Genomic DNA, 24311 nt, shown 5'->3' on the forward strand with positions numbered 1-24311 from the left:
CTTGGATTTCCTCCCATCCCCATCCCACCCCGCTAGATCATCACAGAGCAGTGTCCATCCCAGGGTCATCATTTGGTATCCTGCCATCTTCCAAGACTGACAAATGAGGTGTTGTATTTTGTATTTTAACTCTGGTGATGAGCTTGATGCTGTGTGTTCGACTTCTTTCAATCCAAGCTTAATGTTCTTGATTTTCTGGATGCTTTCTTTTGGGCTCGTGGGGTGTGCCTCTCTTAAGTTGGTTCCTGAGTTCTTTTGACTCAAAACTAATAGGGTTTGTTTTCTAGCTGTGACACATTCTCTCAGATGCCCTAACTTTTTGGAATGGAAAATGGTGTCTAGAAACCAAATCCCTAGGTCTTTTCCATGGACAAAACTAGCACATATGCTTTTTAAACTGAAAATGATTACAGGTTCACATTGATTTTCTAGTTCAGTCATCTCAGTTGTGTCCGACTCTTTGCGACCCCATGGACCGCAGCACACAAGGCCTTCCTGTCCTTCACTATCTCTTGGAGCTTGCTCAAACTCATGTCCATTGAATTGGTGATGCCATCCAACCGTCTCACACTCTGTTGTCCCCTTCTCCTGCCTTCAGTCTTTCCCAGCATCAGGGTCTTTTCTAAGGAGTCAGCTCTTCGCATCAGGTGGCCAAAGTTTTGAAGCTTCAGCATCAGTCCTTCCAATGAATGTTCAGAATTGATTTCCTTTAGGATTGACTGATTTGATCTCCTTGCAGTCCAAGGGACTCTCAAGAGTCTTCTCCAACAGCATGGTTCAAAAGCATCAATTCTTCTGTGCTCAGCCTTCTTTATGGTCCAACTCTCACATCCATACATGACTACTGGAAAAACATAGCTTTGACAACTCAGACCTTTATCAGCAAAGTTATATCTCTGCTTTTTAGTATGCTGTCGAGGTTGGTCATAGCTTTTCTTCCAAGGAGCAAGTATCTTTTAATTTCATGGCTGCAGTCACCATCTGCACTGATTTTGGAGCCCAAAAAAATAAAGTCAGCCACTGTTTCCATTGTTTTCCCATCTATTTGCCATGAAGTGATGGGACTGGATGCCATGATCTTAGTTTTCTGAATGTTCAGCTTTTACCCAACTTTTTCACTCTCCTCTTTCACTTTCATCAAGGGCTCTTTAGGTCCTCTTCACTTGTGGTGTCACCTGCATATCTGAGGTTATTGGTATTTCTCCCAGCAATCTTGATTCCAGCTTGTGCTTCCTCCAGCCTGGTATTTCACATGATGTACTCTGCCAAAAAAGCAAGGTGACAATATGAAGCCTTGATATCCTCCTTTCCCAATTTGGAACCAGTCCATTGTTCCATGTCTGGTTCTAACTGTTGCTTCTTGACCTGCATACAGGTTTCTCAGGAGGTAGGTGAGGTGGTCTGGTAGCCCAATCTCTTGAAGAATTTTCCACAGTTTGTTGTGATCCACACTTCAAAGGTTTTAGCATAAGTCAATGAAGCAGAAGTAGATGTTTTTCTGGAATTCTCTTTTTCAGTTTAAAAAGCTAGGACACAGGCTTTTTAAACTGAAAAATAGATTACAGGTCCACATTGATATCCCAGTTCAAATGGAAAGCTACAGGATTTGTACATCTTAGACTTTATTGTATCTCTCTTTTCTTCCTCTGAAAAATCTAATGTCATTAGCTACTTGCTTTACCTCACTCTGTATTTGTGAGCTGTATCCCATATCACACCATAAAAATATTCATAATATTACTTCAGTAAGATTACTAAATTCACAGTTCTTTATAACCCTTTTATCCTTAAGGAACATTCCAGGCAGGACCACGTTAAAATACTAGCCTTAAGGTAATTCTTCTCTGTGGTTCCACCACCAAACTGCCATGTCTCAGGTTCCTTCCTCATTTTTGATTATTAGTTAAATGGATCTGATTTCTTTTCTCTTCCATTTAATGCTGCTTTTAAAACTATTTGAAACATTGCCTTGATTCCAAAGTCAAAAATCTAAAAAAAGGCACTTTGCCTGGTGACTTGACTCACCTCCCCAACTCCACCTTTGGTGAACATTTTCATCAGCGTTTCTTTATCCTTCTGTTGTTTCCTTTTTCAAATATAAGCAAAACACATTTGTGTTTGTAATCTGCCTCTCCTTAACCAGGGTGTGTGCTGTCCACAGAGGAGCAAGCCTGAGCTGAGCTGCGTCCTGAGGAGGCTGGGAAGGAGGGCCGCCTCCTGGTCCCCTGCTGTATTCGCTTTCACACATTGTTCCAGCTTCATTTTTTCCAGGCCTCTGTTGTGGCGCACTGTGCCCCATCTTCTGTTTCTGCTCGTGAGTTCGTAGACAGGGGAGTGTTGAGCAGTGAAGGTTGTAAATATGCCCAGTTCTCCTCCCCGGGGTTGCCTGAGAGCCACCTGTGGGTCCCTTGTCCAGGAGGCTGAGTCTCTTGCTGTATGTGTAAGGACCAGTTTCACTTCTAATCCTTTCTGCAGTGCTGAACTGTTGATGTATCTTTTGCCCGATTTTTCTCTATTTTTTACAAATATTTTTTTCCAGGTTGTTCTTTGTGTTTTTGACTTAGCTGAGGGGGGGTTTGTTTTGATTTTTGGTTCGGTTGTACAGTTTTTCTAAATATGGTCACATTTATCTTTTCTGTCCTTCAGCCTGTATCTTTCTAGATTTTTGAGCCCTAGTCATACAAGTTTTCTCCACTCCTCAATCATAAAGGAGTTTGTTCATGTTATACTCTAGAACTTGTATTGCTGATTACACTCCCTTCCGTTTTTTCATGATTATTTCTTCCATTTCTGTTTACTCATTTTTGTTTGCATGCTTAGATCCCAAGTACGTTCAGAATTTATTTATCCTAGTTCTCAGTGTAAAGATGGGTCTGATTTTTTTCCCATGTGGGTGTACAGTTGTTCCAGACAGCTTTTCTGAAATGTCACTTGATCATAGAACAGTCCTTTTACAGCCTTAAAAGTGGCCCATCCTGACTACAGATTAGATGCTTCTCCTCTGAACTTTCTGTCTAAGAGAAAAAAGCCTACCCTCCTCTCTTAGTGATGGTTCTTGCATGTAGGTTTGTGTGTTTTCCAGGGGCTTCAAGGATAGGATGCTTACCTGTTGCAGCCCTAAACCCCAACCAAACTAAGCCCCCAAATGTTCTCATGGGGCCCCATTTACCGTATTGTATGTGGGGTTCATTTTCAGAAGTCAAGTGGTTTTCCTTGCCGAGTGACATCTTACTGTAACCGAAGCCAGGTTCGGCCACTCGTCACTCATAAACCAGTAATTCAAGGGACAAGTGTGAGTAGAAAGGAAAGGTTCCCTAATCAGAAAAGCCAGCAACCTGGGGAGAAGGTGAACTCATGTCCTGAGACCAGCTCTGAAGATTCTGCTCAGCAGTGACAGATTTTAAAGGGAAACAGGGCAACGGGGCAGGGGCGGGGGGTGGGGGGTGAGGGTCTCAGTACATCATGAAGGCAGGAGGTTAGATTTGTACCATTGTCCAATGAGTGCAGACTGGATGACTCGAAATGTTATCTTGCCCACATGGACTGCCTGCAGGATTGCTTAGGGAGGCCGTTTTGGGTAGAGAGATAGCCATTCTTTAACTGCTTAATTCTCCTTTTTATTTGTACTTCTTTTTATTGTATTTAGGAAAAGAATCAGCAGGTCAGACAAGGCATAACTCGTTCGGGAGAGAATAGGTCAGGAGTTAATTTCCATTGCCTAGTGATTCATCCCTATAATTAGGTTCTTTTAAGATTAGAGGGAGACAGAAATGGGCAGACAGGAAAGAGCTGCTCTGAGCACTGCCAGAGAAGTGCCGGCTCCACAGGAGGCATCACTGGGTACCGTGCATCCTTGCTGGGGCCCAGGGCAGTGATGGTGGCACCCGCATCCCTGAGAGGCTGACAGGCCAGCCCACTTTGCATTAAAAGGAGCGGTCTTGGGGTGGAGAAGCCCCGGGGTGGGGAGGGCCAGCATGCTGGGCCCACAGCACTGTGTCGGCTCATTTTTTTTTTAAACCCCGTTTGTCTTGCAATTCAACTTTTTCTGGAGCCGAGCCCCAGTTGGCAAGGTTCCCTCTGTCCAACCTTGGTGAGGAGTGGGGACACCTTTCAGCTGTCCTCCCACCCCGAGTTGTTGTGTTCCTCTCTATCCTTCCCCGGGTCTGAGTTGCCTCTAAGGTTGTATGTTAGATCCTTCAATCCCAGCCTCCGGCTGCTGGCGCTCTAGCAAAAACCGAAGGCAGGATTTGGGGACCCATTCAGGTGTCATCACAGTGATATACATCGTCCACTCACTCCCGTGTTTAGGGAGGAAATGTGCTTGGAAAGTGAGGTAAATTAAATAATCAATGCCAAATTGTTATGAATCCCTGCAGAGGTAATGGAGGAAGCCAATTTAGAGTCTGACAACAAACCACCCTGAAAGGCAGGCCAGGATGACAGGTGTTATAAAACACTGCTGCCGAGACCTTCAGCCTCAATCACGGATGACGTAGAGGGTGCAAAGAGACAGCGGAGCCTGCAGTCAACCCAGAGGGGCCTCTGAAGCCACCTGGATGCAGGCGCCGCCCCACGCCCGCCCCCACGGGTGACCTGTGTACGCACGGAAGCCTGAGCCTGTACACACTTGTGCATGTGCATCTGCACTCACACCCCCAGCCCTGCAGAGCCCAGCGCTGCCTGGCTGCCTCCTTCCTGCCCCTCTTGCCGCCCGCAGCCCATGTGAGAGCCCAAGATGGAAGGAGCTTTCCCAGGGGCCAGTCCTGCTCTGCAGGCCCCGCTGGGGCTCAGCCCGGGGCTCATGCCGGGACTTGCAGCATGCAAGGCTGTGTCCTACCCCTGCCTGCCCCCGCCGTGTCCACACTGGGGTCCGCACCACTGCCCCCTTGCCATCTACAGCCCCGGCCTCTGTGCCTTTCATGAGCTGGTCCCTCCGTCTCCGCTCCAGGCCCCTCCACTGGGCAGAAGGCTGTGACCTTGCCAAGACTTGTGTTCTCTACGGCTCTCCCCACAGGCAGAGTGGGGCGCTCTCAGGGCTGCCACGGCACCCTCAGCGGAGTGTAGCATCCTTGCCAGCCACGAAGGAACCCCTGCACATTTGCTCCGGCTGTGCCCGGGCTCCCCTGTGATTGCTGCTGGCGGTGTGGCCTCGGGGAATTTGCCTCACTTCTCTGGGCCCCCTCGCCTCACTGTAAAATGAGGACAGTGACAGGGTCGCCCTGAGTCCTGAGTGAGGCGGTGTGCATGTGCCTGGGCCACGTGCCTGAGTTGTGCTGTCCCTCTGATCTGCGTCAGCCCCGGACATGAGCAGCCCTTTGCTCGGCCCTGAATAGATGCGTGAGCCCTCTGATTTGAGTCCTGACGGCAGCAAGGACGCCCTGGGCACCAGCACCTTCGCTCCGTGTTCCATTCTGAGTCCCAAGCAGAGACGTCTCTGGGCGCAGCGGCCCCCAGCCCGTCTCAGCAGTGCTCCAGCCCCAGCAGAAATCCCTGCGCCTGCAGTTTGCTGATGGCAGTCAGCACTGCCTCCCGTGCGTACAGCGTCTACACCACAGCTCCCAGCACGTGCATGGTCCTGCAGGAGAAGCCGGGGAAGGTGGCAGATCGCGGTCCAACGCTCCCAAGTGTGAGATCCAGGAATCTCGCTGACTCCTGGGCCCTACCCCCGTGCCTCCCTGTCAGAGGTCATTTCAGGTAGACCACTATTAGGCACAGGCCGTTGGGGCAGCCTCAGGATCTCCTGGTCACACCCCGAACTGGGCCGCAGACGGACAGCATCCGTACCTGCCTTGCTCCTTGGTGCTCGGAAGGAAACAGCTGGGGGCTCATTGAGAGCTCAGCTGAGACTGCCCAGCCCTAGCTTCTCCTCCAGGAAGATCGAGTCCCTGGGCTTCTGCTAGGGAAGCACATGGAGAAGAGAGCACAGCCCGGGAAGGACAGGCACACAGCCCTTCCTGGGAGAGGAGCTGGCCCTCCCGTCCCCCCGGCTCCGGCAGCACCGAACACGTCACACACACATCTGCTTCATAGCCACTCCCCTCCTGCCCTCCCAGCCCCACGCTGCAGTTCCATCCTGCTTGGCATCTCCAAAATGTATCCTGCAGAACCTGCATCCTACAGAATGCCATCAAAGAGGGGCTGGTATATAATCAAAGATGCTGTAAAGAGGCGGGTAAGATAGGAAACCTCCTGCGGGGGCCCTACAGGAGTCATGCTGAATATCTACATTCTAAAGGCTCTGAGATGTCTTGTGGTGAAATAAAACATTTTCACCTTTATAACAGGATTTCCGAGGCTTACTGAATTGCCTCCCATCTGAATTTACAATCTAGACACTGATGATTTATCTGATTGTCACAGTTTGGTGTCTAATGACTTTAAAACATGTTTCCTCTGAGGCCATTTCTTCTTTGTCCCTGGAATTAGGGCCTTTTCCTTTCTAAAGAAGAACTCTGTCTTAACATCTGATTCCAGATTTGTTCACGTAAAAGCGATGATTTACACTTCTTCCTGCTATTCTAATTTTTAGTTGAAGTATCACTGATTTACAGTACTGTGTTAGTTTCCAGTGTATAGCGTAGTGATTCAGCATTTCTGCAGATTTTTCTCCATTACTGGTTACTACAAGATAGTGGGTATCATCTTTACGCTGCACAGTACATGCTTCTCGCTTGTCTATTTTATACACAGTGGTTTGGATCTGTTAATCCTATGCCCCTGACTTGTCCCTCCCCGCTTCCCTCTCCCCTTTGGTAGCCACAGGTTGTTCTCTGCACCTGAGAGTCTGTTTCTGTTTTGCTTATATATCCATTTGTATTATTTTTTAGGTCCCACATATAAGTGGTATCATCCAGGGCTTGTCTGGTTTATTTCACTGAGTATAATGTTCCCTAGGTCCATCCATGTTGCTGCAGGTGGCAGGACTTCACTCTTTATTATGGCTGAGTAACATTCCCTTGTGTGTATGTACCACAGCTGCTTAATCCAGTCATCTGTTGATGGGCATTTGCGCTGCTTCCGTGTCTCCGTGTCTTGGCTATTATAAATAGTGCTGCTGTGAACACTGAGGTTCATGTATCTTTTCACATTTGTGTTTTCATTTTTTCCATTTATGTATATCCAGTAGTAGAATTACAGGTTCATGTGGTAGTTTTAGTTTTTAAGGAGACTCCATACTCTTCTCTGTAGTGGCTGCACCAGTTTACATTCCCACCAGCAGTGCTCCCTTCTCTCCACATCCTGGCCATCACTGGTTATTTGCAGACTTTCTGATGTGACTTCAAACTGTAGAAGAGTCGCATGAATCATGTAACAGACTCCTGTACACATGTTACCCAGGTGCCCTGAGTCATGACTGTTGCAGCACCTTTTGTCATGTTCCCTCTTGCATTTTTTTTATCAGGACCATTTAGGAGTGAGTTGTAATTATTTCAATATAAAATTTCTGAAAACATGGACTTCTTTTAGGCAACCACAGGCTCGTTATAAAAATTAGGAAATTAACACGAATGCGATTCTGTCCCCGGCCTTGCCACTTCCCAGATTTTACCAGGGGTCTGACTTGTATCCTTTGTTGCCAAGGAAAGGGACTTCCAGGCCTCAGCACCGCCCTGGGCAGCACAGGCCTTGTCTTCCTTTGTGTCTCGACACTTGCAGGAGCCGTAAGGGCAGAAGTACCAGGTGCGGGCTCATCTGCTCACTCCCAGGAGGCGATGCCGAGTCATCTTCAGTGCATCCTGTTGGGAGGTGCTGGGGCGGGTTGTCTCATTCCTGTTGGTGGTCACTTGAATACCTGAAGATGATGTCCACCAGGTTTCTCTGTCGGAAGGTTACTGTTGGTCCCTTTGTCGTAAACATTAGTGGGTAAATCTTTGAGACTATGGAGATACTGTTATTCTCATCAAACTTTGGTGCTGGTTTCAGCATCCTGTGAATAATCTGCTTAATCAATGGTGATATCTGGTGATTGCCAGATGGTGGTTTTCTAATCCATCTTCTTTGCTTGTGTAGTAGCTGGCCTTCTGCTCTTAGTAAGAGCTTTTTTTTTTTCCTCCTCTGTTATTTGTTCATTTATTTATCACACCAGTGTGGACTCAGGATTCTTGTTCTGTGCTATAGGTCATAATCAATCACCGGTGTTATTCACTTAGATGCCTGGGTGTGGCCACACTGCCTCCTAAGTTAGCTCTCTTTGAGTACCTCCTTACTTTCTGACACAAAGTGTACCAGCTTCACCCTGTACCTTTCCTGCCTCAGCCCTAGAGGCAGCCGTGTCCCCAAGGAGCCGTGTCCCCTGGTTCTTTTTGATTGGGAGTGACAGCCAGAGCACAGTCTAGGTGTGGAGGGTGGTCTCGCCCTACAGCTCACTCGGCTCCCAGAGCTTCCTGAAACTTCACCTCCTGAAGCCTGTCTATGTTGACGTATGCAGATAACATGCATATTCAGTCTGGAATTAACAGTCAATTAATTCTTTCCATTCCCAGGCTCTTTCTCCTCCGTGACAGCCAGAGTAATCCAAAGGCATTTGTCCTCACACTGTGTCATCATCAGAAAATCAAAAATTTCCAGATCTTACCTGTAAGTATTGACGTTTTCACACTCATTCTTACTCTTGTGTATTCTGGTTTTGTCCCTTATGCAGTTTTTGAACTAACCACACTAGAGAACAGTAAATGTCGGACAGTTTCAAGCCTACTAGTGAGATCTTTATAGGAGCTTCCTCTATACATAGGGTGTGCCATTTGCATGCATACTCAGGTCAGCTGGTCAACCTCACCCTCCTCCGTGGGGTGTGCTGAGTGCTCACATGGACACTCAGGATAACTGATCAGCCTCCTCCATGGTGAATGCTGTATGCATGGATACTCAGGTTAACTGGTCAACCTCCCCCTCCTCCATGGGGTGTGCTGAGTGCATGGACACTCACAGGTTGACTAACCAACTTTGCCCTTATGAGCAAGGTGAACTGGGAGGAGCTTGGGACCCTTCTCAGACGTAGGGGAGCAGTTGTGCCCTGAAGCCTTAGGTACTTGGCAGTACCTCTCCCAACCTGCCTCCACACAAAAAACTCACTCCGCGACCTCCTGCCCTGTTATTTTTCGAGCTCACCTCACTGATTCCATGTGTCGCCCTAGAACCTCCGCAGGGGTGGAAAACACTAATCCTGACCGTGGGGTCTGTTTCGTCCCCCGAGCTGTGGCCTCTTACTTAGCCGGTCTTATTGTATCTCTCCAGTGCGAGGATGACGGGCAGACATTCTTCAGCCTTGACGATGGGAACACCAAATTCTCTGACCTGATCCAGCTTGTTGACTTTTACCAGCTGAACAAAGGGGTCCTGCCTTGCAGACTGAAGCACCACTGCATCCGAGTGGCCTTATGACCTCAGATCTAGCCTGGCTGCAGGCCGGTGGGCGCTGACACTGGACTGAAGAGGCCTGTGCATCCTTCAGCACACGTCTGTCTGCACCCTAGGGCTCGGAGCAAGACAGTGCATTTGGCGCCGGCTGACCACAATCGACTCATCTGTTGGACTTGACGGTGGTTCACTGCTGCAGATGTAGCAGGGCTGCCCCTCTCTCCCTGGCCTCGTTGGGGAGGGCAGGAGAGAGCAGATTATTCGAGAGTAAACTGGAATGATGGTCTTGGCTGGGCCATGGAGGAGCACTAGCCAGAGAGAAGTGATTGGAAGTGAGCGCTTGCCCTGGAATAATCTTGACAATTAAAACCGATATGTTTACTTTTTGTATTGCTCCCTTTTTTGCACTCCTTGTTTTCAATGTTGTATTCAGCTTATGGCAGGAGGGGCCGTGGCTTTTCCGTGTGTACGAGATGTGGAGACACTTGAAAGGGGGCAGCCCCCAGAGGTTGACCGTGTTTGCAGAGGGTGGTGCGTAGGCTCTGCGCGTCACTCCCAGACAGCAGGCACCCAGCCCCCCAGTATACTTGAAAGCGTTTTGAGATAAAAGGTGTTCTTGAGGTAGGCCCATGGTGTGCTGCGTGGCCAGAGGCGACCCAGGCTGCCACCCCCGCTCTGACCATCCCCCACTCGTGCTGCCCACCTTCCTTCCACGTGTCGTCTTGTCTCCCCCGCTGCTGGACACGTGTTTCTTTGGAAAACTCGCTGTCCCACAACACGGAGGGGCTGAGTGGCGGCCCCTCGTTGGCCACAGGCCAGCCTTCCTAATTACAGCGAGTGCCCGTCGCCCGCCTGCCCCACCTTCCAGCCTGCTCTAGAACCATCGCTGCCTTACCCCTCTGCAGTGGTGCCAGCCTTCCAGGGCTGCTCTTCCTGCCCTGGGGGCTCTGAGGATCTGAAAGGAGGTGGCACGTGCGTGGCCGGGTTTCCATGGTGACAGAGGGCAGCCCCACAGGGGACGGTCTCTCCTGGTGGCCTCCATCCTGCTGGCAGCCCAGGGGCCATCCGCTGCAAGGCCGCAGGTGGTTCCTCCACTGGCCCAGGTCCAGAGGCCCCCACGGCGGGGCTGGCCTTGGACAGGCTAGCAACGCAGCGCTCTGTGCTGCTCCAGGAACTGAGTCAGACGGTGGCCTGAGATGTCCCCACCCTCCGCCCTGCCCAGTGGCCGAGTCTTCCGGCGTGCAGGCGGCCGTTCCTCTGCCTTTGATCCCTGCAGAGCAGAAACGGCTCCCCTGACAGCATGCATGCCGCTTGCTGAAAGATGACTTCGTCCCCAGATCCCAGCAGCCATGCTTCCCTGGCCCCTCTGGACCATGCTGGCTGCCAGATCCCTGGACTGCCCACTGCAGCACTTCCCAAGGGAGACGTGCGGCCTAGGACACAGTGACGCGTACCCGCTGTACCTCAGTTCGTGGTATAGACACTGTATTTTAGTTGACAAGACACACTCTACTTATTTTCCATGAAGTGTCTACTTAGACAAATGAAGAATTTTTAGTAAAATATGTTTTTAACCATGAACGTTCAATGGCTTTTTTTGTTTTGTTTTGTTTTGTTTTGTTTTGGGGGGGGGTTTGGTTGTTTTCTAGCCTGTTAATCTTTCCAACAGTTGACAATTAGGTAATTTTCAACTCATACCTGGCAGCCTGCTTCCCCTGGAGGGACTGATGCTTCAGTTACACTAGTAGACATTTTTCTCTTTACCAGTTGGAGGTAAAGCCTTTCAAAAACAAAAAATCCAGCAAAAAAATACATAAATAAAAAGCCACCTCTCCAGTTTCTTCTTTCTGTTTACATAGACCAGTCTCCACCAGTGAGATGAGACTCACTCAGTAGACAGCTAGTATCTGCAGTATTGCGTATTTATAAATACACCTTGTATTTAAAAAGAGAACTAAAGCTTGACTCTGACGCACGGTTCTGTGTGTACCTCCTGGCCGCAGTGAACTGTCACAGAGTGTGACCCTCCCAGGGCCCCTTGTACCGGGCCACTGGGGATCCACCTGCCATTGGGCAGCCCCTTGCAGGAGGTGGGCGTCCAGCTGGGCAAGCCAGGGGCTGAAGGACATTCGACTTTTATTTTTGTATTTAAATGACATGAATGTAAACGGAACAGCTCAGGGTCATTTCGGAGCCTGTTGACTTTTTATCTCTTCCTGTGATTTTCTGTTGTGAACAGAAACTCCATGTAGCAACCTGGACTGAATCGAGAAAGAAAACGCCAAATGCTTTGGGGATAATGCTAAGTAGGAGAGCTTTGTGACCTTATGTGTTAGAGTTTCAGAATGTTTTTCTGTTTGCTAAACCTTGGAGAAATATGTGCCTCAGTCTAGATGTTTTGTCTTCTCTTTTCTGCACTGAATACCTGAGGGTTTGACCAATCGACGCACCTCTGCAGGGGTGGGGCTGGCTCGCGGGGGCTGTGATGCCAGCGTGGTGAGCATGGCATCGCCCGACGTGTAGACGTTTTCAGGGAAAGCAGAACGGATTAACCGAAGAGACAAAACCTTTGTCCTATGTGCTTTGCTCCTTTCTGTACATAGCTCCTCGGCTCACGAACCTAATTGTAAACATTCAGGTATTTTTGTACAATAAGGGACTGATGTTCTGTTTGTCATTAGAAATAAACATTAATACAGTGTTCTTCATTTTGCCTGTGGTGTGTGTTTATATTTTAAAAACATCCGGCTGCTCTAGCACTAAACACCTAGGGAGATGATGTGGGATATTTTGGTGATGTGCTTCTTACCTGGCTAAACAGTAGTTACAGCCGAGCGGGTGTGACGTGCAGACAGATGACCCTGCTGGGTGGGCCGCGTGCTGGCCACAGAGCAGCTCCACGGGTCTCTCCTCCCCCGGTTCCTCCGCAAGAACAGACCCGCGGAGGCTCCAGGCCGGGCGGGGACTCCATGGCCGCATATCTCAGCCAGGCCTGCAGAGGGCGCTCCAGGGGGCACGGGCCGCCTGCGGGGGCACCGCAGACCCTTTTGCAGGTCGGGCAGGCTTTGCTGCGGAGGGATGGGTGTCGTTCCCCTCCCCCATCCCGGGGGCGCCATGCCCCAGAGGGGACGGTCTCTCCTGGTGGTCTCTCTTTCAGTCTGTGAGTAGATCCAAGTCTGGTTTGATCTCTGAAAGTTTTCTTGAATCACGTCTAAATCTGGTTTTGTTCCATCACTGCAGGTCTTGTTTTTAATGACAGCAATAATATGTGTGTCGGGCCTCTCTCACCTGCCTTTCCTCAGATTTACCTTTTCTCAAACTAGCTGACTCCGTTTGGCGTGCACATCCCGTCTGTGCCCCAGGTCACGCACAGTCTCTGGGCGGGCTGCTTAGTCCCTGGGCCACCGCCGACCTGCACCCCTACAAGCATGTTTCCTTTTCCCTCCATTTCTCTTCGGAGTCATGCTGGCTTCTGTGGCATATATCCCTGCATCACTGCTTTAAGCTTTGGTGACCTGATTGCTTTGATTTTTGTTTTGTTATTTTATTTTATTTCATGGTATTAGGCTTGGTTGCCAGTTTAATCTCCATGTCAATGTATTTCTACTGAATACTACTTACTACCATTTTTTTTTTCCTACTCTTTTCTCCTTTTCTCTTGGGCATCTTCATGGTTCCTTGAAGAATGTGGGTTCTTCTTGACTGAGTCATTCATAGGAAGCTCGTGTAGTAAAGAAAGCAGGGATTGTGTCTGATGCTAGCAGAACAAAGTAAATGAATGCTATCTCAGTTCAGTTCAGTTCAGTCGCTCAGTCATGTCTGACTCTTTGCAACCCCATGAACTGCAGCACACCAGGCCTCCTTGTCCATCACCAACTCCCAGAGTTTACCTAAACTCATGTCCATTGAGTCAGTGATACCATCCAACCATCTCATCCTCTGTCGTCCCCTTCTGCTCCTGCCCTCAATCTTTCCCAGCATCAGGGTCTTTTCAAATGAGTCGGCTCTTCACACCAGGTGGCCAAAGTACTGGAGTTTCAGCTTCAGCATCAGTCCTTCCAATGAACACCCAGGACTGATCTCCTTTAGGATGGACTGGTTGGATGTCCTTGCAGTCCAAGTGACTCTCAAGAGCCTTCTCCAACACCACAGTTCAAAAGCATCAATTCTTCAGCAGTCAGCTTTCTTATCAATAAACACAAAGTGTCATGGATGTGAATTCCAAGACCTTGACAACATTAGTCATCAAGATTGATCTTCCAGCCAACTCCCCTCCCTCCCTGGGGTCGCACCTGACTTTTCATTCAGCCTCACACACCTTCCAGACAAATGTCCCCAAATGATTTCATATTATTTTGCAATGCAACAACTTTTCCCCCTTGGTTGTTCTATGGAAAATTATGCAATGTCATTTTTGATAATTATGGAGTTTTGTCATTTGAAATAAAAACTATGAAAAAGTTTCTTAAAAATAAAAAAAAACTATTGTAATTCTACATTTTTGCACAAACTCGTGCACACACATGAGCATAGATGTCTACAAGGGCTATAGCACAGGATTCCTAGGGAAGACCTGGGCCCAGCTCGGGGATTCGTCTGGAAGGTGTGTGAAGAATGAAGACAAAGGTGGGTCTGAGCACAAATGAATGGAGAATGTGCCCTTATCCAGGTGTGTGTTGTCCAATTCAATAGCACTAGGCACATGTGACTATTATTTAAACTGCAATAAAAAATAAAATGAAAACTTCAGTGCACCATCCTCATTTCAAGTCCTTGATAGCCACGTGTGGCAGCAGCCACCATACTGAACAGTGCATTGATAGGACGTTGTCATCACAGGAAGTCTTGTTGGACACAGCTGGTCTTATGGGACTCATAATGAGAGGGCTAAATTATAGACATGGGAATGGATGGTTGGAAGGCGGGGGCAGTTCCCTTGAGAGTCATTCTCCCTGTGGCTGATGTTCTGAATTAATGAAGCCAGGTCCAAGGCTAAGGGCACCTGCACTCATGGGCATCTCTGCCTCACCCCGATGGGTAAGACAATGCTAACTTCTCATTTGCCATAACAGGGTGACACCATCCACTGTCTCGTTTGTTTGGGTACACTTTGCTTTCCAATTATAATTGAATGGTTTCACATCATAGGCATACACTGTATACAAAATTCAGTGATGTTCACTTAGCACCCCCACCAACAAGACTCCACTGAGAAAACGCATGCTTCCCAATTTGACATCAACCTATCCAGTGACCAGATCTCCTGGAGTGAGCCAGAGGTAGAAACTCTACCTTTTGTATTTCCCAAAACAATCACCCCTACTGTGAGCGTCTCCCCAGACTGAGTGTAGCTTTAATGTCTGAATGTAAAGTGCATGTGTTTATACATGACTCTCAATGTACCAGGACTGAAAGGACAGCCACGTCTCTGCAGGGGTAAGAATGAGCCACGTGGGACCTCTCAGAGATGGCTTTGTCCACGGTGATTACACGGAACACAGGGATCATTCTTGACACTTTGACATTAATTCAAAACCAGTCTGGACAAAGTGTTGGAGTTTCTGTGGATGAACTAAAGCATAGTGGAGGATTCATCCAGCCAACCAGATTCAGAAATATGCAATGCTCCGTGTATTTTTTATTGGAGGAAGGAAACTAACATTTTAAAATTTTGTACAAAAAGTGAAATTACATTAATATTTTATCATTGCACTACTCCTATTGTACATAAAATATGACTTCATGGAACGTTCTGGGAGGACTGAAGTATATTCTAAGGTCATTCATAACATCGGTGGTTTTCTGCTGCATTGCTGAACCATGCTTTAAGGGTGGGCGTCACAGCTGTACCAAATCTGCGTTTCTGACACTTCCTCTTCAGAATGGACACCTTCAAGATGATGCAGGGCAAGTATAATCCTGGTCTTACTCCCAAGGGTCCTGACTCAGAAGGCTGGGTAGGAGACAGACCCATGCCTCTGTACCAGCTCAGCAAGCTTCAGTGCAGCTCCCACAGGAAGGAGAATTCTAGAAGCTGCCCCAGGAGCCAGGCTTGTGTGTTCTACATCCTCAGGCCCCTCTCAAAGCTACAGAATTAAAATCTCTGACTTGGCGATAAAAGCATTCGGCCAGCACAGGGGGGTGAGACCATCCCCAACTTACGATGAGCTTCGGGATTTTAGGGTCCAGGTACCCACTGTGTCTTCATCCCTCCCAAGCCACCAGAGCTTTCAGCTCCTAAGATAGTGATCTTGGTAGAATATGATGGGAAAGGCTTAGAATTAAACCCCAAAATGCCTGAAGCTGTCCTGGAGAGCACCCAGTGAGCACACGGCCGGCATAACTGGAAGGCCACTGGGGACTCAGTCCCTGGCAAGACTCAGGCACCTCCAGACTCTCTCTGCCCGCTGACAGGCCCCGTATGGTGGAGGCCATACAGCCCCCATGGTGCCCCCTCCCCACCCCCACACACCGGCCCGACCGCCACTCAGGAGGGCTTGTCCAGGGGTACACAGCCAGCCGCAGCACAACTGGGGCTGGCCCGTGGCCTCTGGACTCTCCGACCAGGGGTCCTCTCGTGCCTTCTCGCCACTCTCATCACATTGAGTCACCCACAGAGGCTGGCAACGGCCTGCCTGACATTGTACAGAATCCACGGGGGGTCTGTGGCCAGGTAACTGGGCAAAATCAAGGCCTCCTGAAGGACGGAACCGTCCTCTCTCCTCCTGCCTGAGCACCCAGCAGGAGCCTCTTCTGGCCTTCAACCCCCCTCCTCCTTTGCAGTTGGGCCACTAACACTACATCTGCACCCCCCCCCCCACCACCACCAAATGAGGTGAAAAAGCCAATGCGATAGGGAATTCCCTAGTGGTCCAGTGCTTAGGATGTGGTGCTTTCCCTCCTGGGGCCCAGGGTTCGAGTTCTAGTCAGGGAACTCAGATCCTGTAAGATCTTGCAAGCCATGGCAGTGCAGCCAAAAGAAAAAAGAATGTGCGAAACCCAAGGGAAAGTATTAGCCTAATTATGATTAGTTTGAGTAGCTGAGCAGCGTATAGCTCTGTCTGCGCTCAGTCGAGCCAACTGGCCCCACCCGGGGCTCCCCCACTGCCCTCAGGTCCTGCTGAGGCCTGACCCCTCCCAGGCTGAGGCTTGCTCCTTTCTGAGCTTGAAATAATGCAGGAGATAGAAGCCCCAAATCCCCAGAAGAAAACTACAAATAGCTAAGGAACATATGAGCACCACTTTTTAAATGAAATGAACAGTAAGTACTGGAATAGCTGCTTGCCATTAAAGGCCACCTCCTCCAGCTTTTGTGGTTACTCTTGAATCCTCACTTGTAGATTTTACAAACCCCAGCCTCCTTTATTTCTCTAGAGAGAGAATTACCCTCAGTGACATCTGTCGTCTTTGATCATAACCTGTCATCTAGTGGCCAGCGTGCATACACACAGACACACATACGTAACTGAAACAAATTTCAGGAAGCATCCTTTCCCTTGTTAGGTGCAAAGCCCCCTCTTTCCTATTCTGTTCTGTTCTACTTGCTTTCCTTTTTTAAAATGCTGGTCATGAACTCTCCAAACTGGTTTCATGATCCAACGATAGGTCAATCCCAGTGAATTGAAAAACACTGAATTGGAGAAGAACCATGTTGCAGGACTAACACACCCAACCTCAGACTTCCTCTGAAACTGCAGTCACCAAGGCTGTGTGGACTTGCTGGAAGCAGAGGGAAGTGGGTCAATGGAACAGAACAGAGAGCCTGGAAACAGACTCGCACGAAGAGCATCAACTCATCTCGGACACGAGACCAAAGGCAACAGAGCAGAACAGAGGCAGTCCTTCCAACAGACGGAGCTAAAACAACTGCCCCCGATGCGCAAAAGATAAAACCAGACACAGACATCGCACCTCCACAAAAACTGACTCCAAATGGGTCACAGACCTGGATGTAGGATGCAAAACTACAAAACTCCCAGAATATGACATGAGAGACAACCTAGATGAATAGAGGATTTGAGGGTGGCATTTAGGCTATAATACCAAAGGCACAATCCACAGAGGTAGAAAGCAAGCTGGACTTCATTATATTTAAAAACTTCCACTCAGCAGAAAATATGGAGCTGACATTGTCAACAACTCCTAAGAAAAGTGGCTTTTCCAAAAAAATTTGTTTCCTTGGACATTTCTCCTCCGCAGATTCAGTCTCAGGGTTCAGGCTAGGATTAGGGCTTAGGGGTTAAGGGTTAAGGGTTAAGGGTTAGGGGTTAGGGGTTAGGTTTGTTTGGGGTTGGGGTTAGAGTTAGGGTTTAGGTTGAAGTGTTTAGGGTGAGAGGGTTGGGGTAGGGTCAGAGTTGGGGTCATAGTCATCATCAGTGTGGCCCCTTAGCTTTCCACCCCCCGCTTCACTGGAGGCTCCAGGGCCCCCTTGCTGGTCTCCACCAAGTAGGGATATTGAGGTTCCTACACATGTCTCCAGGGCTTCCCAGGTGGTACTAGTGGTAAAGAACCCACCTGCCAACGCAAGAGACATAAGAGACACCAGTTCGATCTCTGGGCCGGGAAATTCCCTGGTGGAGTACATGGCAACCCACTCCAGTATTCTTTCCTGAAGAATCCATCCCATGGACAGAGGATCATGGTAGGCTATATTCCATAGGGTCACAAAGAGTAGGACACAACTGAAGCAGCTTAGCACTCACGCGCAGGTGTCTTCAGACCAGAAGGCGTGGTTTTGACCCTGTAGAGAGTTGCTCAGTGTAACCAAGGCATGCATCTCACTGGGAGAGGAAAAGTCTTCTTAAGATCATGGATTGGGGGCCGCTTTACTGCATCTGCCTAGAAGATCTACCCAGAAACACCTCCCCGGTGAGGTCTACACATGACAACACTGGAAGGGATTCTTTAACTCCAAGCTGCATTCAGTTGAAAATGTGTTCTGTAGAAAAGTTTCAGGCCACGTGGTACAATAACAGTACCTAGAATTTCCACTCCACCATCAGTGAGCCTCCAGCACTGACCCGTGGACACAGGACTTAGTTAAGGAGCCTTGGCAGAGGCTGTCCATGACTCATCACTCTTGGGCCCACAGCTGCCGGGTCCGGTGACTCTGCCCGAGGCTGTTCATGACTCATCACTCTTGGGCACACAGCTGATGGGTCCTGTGACTCTGCCCAAGGCTGTCTCTCAGCACCAGAGTTTGCTGCGCCTGAGTGAGGGCTGAGCCGGGGACTCACCAGCCTGGACAGGCGGGCGCTCTGTCCTACCTCCCTGAGTCCTGCTGCGTGGGGCCTGCCCACCCGGCCACGACAGGGGTAAGTGTCTTGGAAATGTGCCCGGTACTGCTTAACAAAATAACAACTAACAAAATAAACAACCTGCACTCCAGTCTGTGTCTTAGGGCAGCTTTGGAGGAACCCAGACTAAGACAAGAACATCCCTGGAGTTGGATGATGGGGCTATGGAAGGGAAAACTCCCTTCCCAAAGGTCAGATCCTCACAATTTACCTCCACCAGTGTGCTTGCAACCCGGACCTCAGCAGGATATTTGAATGTAGGAACAAATGATTTTAAAGTTCCTCTTGAAAGAAATATATATGAAAGCAGCAAGGATTCTTTTTTAAGAAAAATGATAAGGGATTTCTTGCCTTCCAAAACCCCAAATGCATTACAAAGTGATACATTCGTATGTATGCCTGAAATTAACCCAACATGGTAAATCAACTATACTTCAATTTAAAAAATTAAAAATAACAAAAATATTTTTTAAAAGGAAAGAGGCAAAGTTTACACACTGTAGCCCTGGCACAGAAATGAAAGAACAATTCCACGGGACCAAAACAACAAGCTCAAGAAACAGAAATATTTTTCAAAAATCATGTTGGAAGGATTAGCTTACTCTATGGAGGAAAAAAAAATCAGAACTGTACCCTATGGCTTACCCTAAAATAAATGTCAGATGGAGGAAAGTTCTAAAGGCAAATATCCAAAAGTATAAAATACTAAAAGGAAACAGAAGTAAATGTGTGCACATTCTGAGTGAAGAATCGTCTCCCTGTTTCCCCAGAGATTTCTCAAGATTTCCTTGACCTTTATCACCATTAGAAATTAATGTTTAACCAGCATATGACGCTAAAAAGGCAAGGACTCGTGGATCTGAAGCAGTGAAAAGAGTGCAGGGCTTCAGCCCAACTCCCCAGCTCCTCCCACGTATTCTTCCCAACCCCCAAAGCTGTTAAATCTCAGACAGGAGTGGAGACCCAGCAGAACCAGAATTCCCAGCAAGTAAGTTCTGCTTTCTGACATGATTACAACTGTTGCAAATGGCAAGCCCTGTGGCTTTAATCTGCAGCCCAGTGCTGGGCTTTGGCGTGAAGTTCAACTGGCTTTTGGGGAGCTGGAGCTCACAGGGGCAGCGTGCCACCTGTGAGCCTGGGGGTGCTGAGCTGACGGTGCTGGGGCTCACAGGTGCCTGCACCCACCCGTGTGATGAGGCGGGTGCGGGGTACCATCTCTGGGTGGCTGCCGACAGTAAGCACGGGACACATGTGGATTCCTCTGCTCTCTACTGCACGCCATCCATGGGGTTTGGGGCTCCAAGCCCCGCTTCTTCCTGTCTAAAATGGGGATTTTAACTGTACCTACCTTGTCAGGTTTTGGGGAGTGCTGACTCTCATAATGTATGGAAAATACTCAGCATATTGGAGATGCTGAGTAAACGTTAACTCTTGTTAGAGATGTTTGTACATTTCTAACAACTGTGACTCTGCAAGGCTGTCCCTTCATGGCATGTGGTGTAGTTTCCTCAGAGGTAAATTCAGAATCTACCTGTGCAGTGGGATTTGAGAGAACTGAAGGATCTTCCTTGCCAACCTAGCAGGCTCACTGTAATCCCATCGGAAGATACAATTCTGGAGGAGAAACCTTTGCTTCTCCATCCGGCTGGAGTTAAAATAAGAACTTCTGGGTGTTCGTTGTGTGCTGAGATTCACATACTTGGTCCCCAGTCGTATCCTCATTTCACGAGGAAGAAAACTGAGGCCAAGGAGGTGAGAGATGTGGCCCAAGACTTCAGAACTCACGGCCACGGACTGGGACCTTCCTCAGCCGTCTGAGGCCTTCTGTCCTGCTACTCTGGGAGACGGTGCCTCTTTAAAGCACCTGCGGAGCCTGGGGCTTGCAGTGAGCACCCCAGGAAGAGTTAGCAGGAGCTGCTTGGAGATCAAGGAGCAGGGTCTGGAGGGATTGGACGAGAGGTGCGGGGCTGTTGAGGGGGTTGTGGGGCAATGGAAAAAGTGGGAGGGGGAAAGTCAGGGCACGGCCGGGGGGTGGAAAGTGCAGGGCTGAACTAGCAGTGGGAGGCTCCGGGCTCAAAGCGGGTGCGGGCACATGGGCATCGTCTTCTTGGGAAGTTTCCCCGTGCCTGGCCTAGGGGGCCCAGTGCTCCCTGTCCTTGAGGTCCCCTTAGGAGAGGTCCTCATGGCCATCTTCTGAGGGCCTCAGGGGGCTCTCCGTCAGCCTAGTGATCCCCTGTGATGGGGCCAGATGACAGGTCTGAAGGAGTTCACCCCTGCCCTTTGGGCTCACCTGTATGAAGGCTTGGGACAGACATGCACCAGAGAACTTCACTCAGAGTCGATTGATGACATTCTGAAACCAGGAAAATGCTGGTGCTGCTTAAAATTTAAATCATAACTTCCAGACTTTTAAAAATTACTAAATGATGCTTAAAGAGGTGGAACCCTGAGTTTCACTGCACCCCAGCCTCCGATGACTGAGGAAGAACAGGGGTGGTTCACTTTATAGCAAGGTCATTAACAAGTAATCTACTAAGTAGCTTGACTTTATAAAATGAAAAAAGGTTCAGTCCTCCAAGAAGTAATTTAGTTCTCAACACATGTAGACCTAATGGAAAAGCCTTAAATATATAAAGCAAATTTTGGCACAACCATGAGGAGAAATCAGCAAGTTCACCACCATAACAGATTTCAACACATCTTCAGCAATGACAGTGAGCTGGACGATAGAACAAGCTGAGAACATTAGTAAAGACTTAAAATATGTCAACAAGTAATAGTCTTGGTTTATTGGATGTACTGTCTACCCAATGATTAGAATAACCCTCCACCTGATACTAGAAAACACACTTTCTTCTCAAGAGTACATGAAATGTTTACAAAAATTCAGGATGTATTCATAGCAGGCTGTAAGGCAAGTTTCAGAGTCGATCAGAGAATTGCTAAAATACCAGCTGCTTTCCAATCACAGTTCAATTCAGTTAATTAAATTACAACTGAAGAAAAAAATAAGTAAAAGTTGCTGTGCATGTCTGAAAATTTGGGGGAAGCTACCATTTAACTCATGAATCAAATTTAAAATTTAACAGAAATTAAATAATGCTTGGAAATAAGTGATAAGGAAATATACTAATTTTAAAATGTGAGCTATGTATTGAAAGCAGCACACAGAAGAAAGCAAATAGTTTTAAATGCTTATATTAGAAAGTAAAAAGGCCAAAAAAATAATGAGGTAATCCCTCAAATAAAGATGTTAGTAAAAGGACAATAGGATAAAGATCACTGCATGCAGGCAATAATAAAGACAAAGAAGATAAATCAGTGAAAAAGAAAATAAATGTAAATGAAAGAGGATCAACAAAGCCCAAGGGTTGTTTTTTTTGTTTTTAAAAAACTAGTACAATAGACACAGTTTTGGTAATATTAGCTAAAGACAAAAAGAGACAGGAATAGATAAATAATATAGTAATAAAAGGGGATATAATTATAGATCCAACAAACTAAAAAGCTAATGACTGTATCATAAAAAAGTTCTTGTCATTAAATCTAAAAAACTGATGAAATAATATCAAACTGGGTTCAAGGAGAAATAGAAGTCCTGAAGAGTCCTATAATAAAAATAAATTGACATTAAAAATATTTCCTCAGAAATGAAGGGGAGGGTCAAATGATTTTATGTAGGATTTTTTACACTCTTTTCAGTTCAGTTCAGTTCAGTCGCTCAGTCGTGTCCGACTCTTTGCAACCCCATGAATCGCAGCACGCCAGGCCTCCCTGTCCATCACCAACTCCTGGAGTTCACTCAAACTCATGTCCATCGAGTCAGTGATGCCATCCAGCCATCTCATCCTCTGTCGTCCCCTCCTCCTCCTGCCCCTAATCCCTCCCAGCATCAGGGTCTTTTCCAATGAGTCAATTCTTCGCATGAGGGACTGCAAAATTCCAAATTTCAAAATTATATGACTGTTTCAGAGAACCAAAAAAGAAGAAATTACCTTCAGATCAGTCTATGACACCATAGAATCTGATACTAAAACTCGAAAAAAAATTCTATACAAAATGTTAATGCACCACAGTTTTATCCCAAGAATAAAAAGATATTTGAAAATTAGAAAATTTATTAATGTGACTCATCACTTAACAATTCGAAGGAGGAAAACCATAAAATTTTTTACTTTTGGTGCAGAAAATATTTGGATAAAATTAAAAATCTATTTATTTTTAAAATAGGAATAGAAGAAATCATTTAATAAAGAATATCCAGGGACTTCCCTGGCGGTCCAGTGGTTAAGATGCCACACTTCCAATGCAGGGGAACAGCTTCAATCCCTGGGTATGGAACAAGATCCTTGCATGCAGCGTGGCCAAAAATTTTTTTTAAAAAATACTATACGATAAAACCTGGCTGTGAATAGTGAAATTTTAGAAGTGGTCCTTTTAAAGTCAATGGGATGAGACGTTCACCACCACTGCCTCTATTAATACTGCTTCAAAGGCCCTAGAACAGTGACAGGGACATACAGAATTTTAAAAGTTAAGTTTTCTAGCAATCACATTAGCAAAATTAAAAATATGTGTGCACTAGAGTAGAATATTTTACATAAAACAACCAAGTGAAATGTAGCCCTGCATTCAAATTGTGTAGTGGGGAAAATTTCCACATTGCTTCAGTTTTTAGATTTAAATTTAAATTATGAAATAACATTAACAGAAGCATTCATTTCCGCAGGAGCATTGGCTGCACTTCAAGAGCTCAGTAGCCAGATATGGTTCATATCTCTGATGCGGGACAGTACAGTCCTAGATAGTGCAATGAGACAAGAAAAACAAATATATAAAATAACTAGAAAGAACAACATTTTCACGATTCACAGATGATACTACTGATTACATTGAAATCCACCTGAATTAACAGACAAATTATTGAAAATTCTGAGAATATAGTTAGGTGGCCAGAAAAAATGTCAAACACAAAATCAATTGCAATTCCATATGTTGGCAATAAACAGCTATTTTCTTAGATTATGAACAAGAAAAAATCACTTTTTCACATATTTATGAGACATTTTGTTTCCATTTCTGATAAATCCTTGTGTTTCTACTGAATTGTGTTCTTTCACTGAAAAGTTCTTTCTAAATGCATATTTCTAAACCCTTCATTAGCGATATGCATTTCAAATCCTTTCCTCCACTCTACAGGTTGTCTTCCTAGTTTATGTAGTTTGAAGAACAGATATTTTTAACAGTAATGTAATCAAATTTATCAGGGTTTTATGGTTAGTTGATTAAGCAAACCATTTAAGAAATCTTCTTCCTCTACATTCATAAAGATATGTCTGTTTTTCTCTGTTGTCCTAAGACGTTTGCCTTCACAGTTAAGAATTTAATCTATTGGAATTTAATTTTGTATATAGAGTGAGAAACAGATTCAATTTCATTTTTGTCCAAGCCGCCAACCAATTGTTCTAGAACCATTTAATAGTTTAACCTTACTCTATTGATTTGCAATTCCACAAGTTTATTTTCTAAAATTTTTGTGGCATTTTTTCCTGGGCTCTCTATTCTTTTAGCTTAGCTGTTATCCTTATATCAAAACTGTTACAGTTCTGCAGCTTCATCTGTCTTGATACTAGTAGAGCAGGAATGTAATATTCTTTT

The 24311-nt window shown here is 46.9% G+C and overlaps 2 protein-coding genes across 13 annotated transcripts in view; both read left to right on the forward strand.

The window, feature by feature from the left end:
- The window catches only part of GRB10 (growth factor receptor bound protein 10), a 221394-nt gene extending 209329 nt beyond the window's left edge, over nucleotides 1–12065 (forward strand). For all 12 annotated transcript variants that reach the window (XM_061164808.1, XM_061164812.1, XM_061164814.1 and 9 more), the window contains 2 exons: nucleotides 8484–8577; nucleotides 9235–12065. In XM_061164808.1, the coding sequence (XP_061020791.1) occupies nucleotides 8484–8577; nucleotides 9235–9381 (241 nt within the window). In that variant the 3' untranslated portion in view covers nucleotides 9382–12065. The remainder of the gene's footprint in view (nucleotides 1–8483; nucleotides 8578–9234) is intronic.
- Nucleotides 12066–19503: 7438 nt separating this feature from the next.
- Nucleotides 19504–24311, forward strand: part of DDC (dopa decarboxylase) — an 88653-nt gene continuing 83845 nt past the window's right edge. Inside the window, exon 1 of the mRNA XM_061164824.1 lies at nucleotides 19504–19641. The gene's annotated coding sequence lies outside the window, so the exon portion shown is untranslated. The remainder of the gene's footprint in view (nucleotides 19642–24311) is intronic.

Source organism: Dama dama, chromosome 18 (assembly GCF_033118175.1).
Source record: "Dama dama isolate Ldn47 chromosome 18, ASM3311817v1, whole genome shotgun sequence".
In the NCBI taxonomy this organism is placed as follows: domain Eukaryota; kingdom Metazoa; phylum Chordata; class Mammalia; order Artiodactyla; family Cervidae; genus Dama; species Dama dama.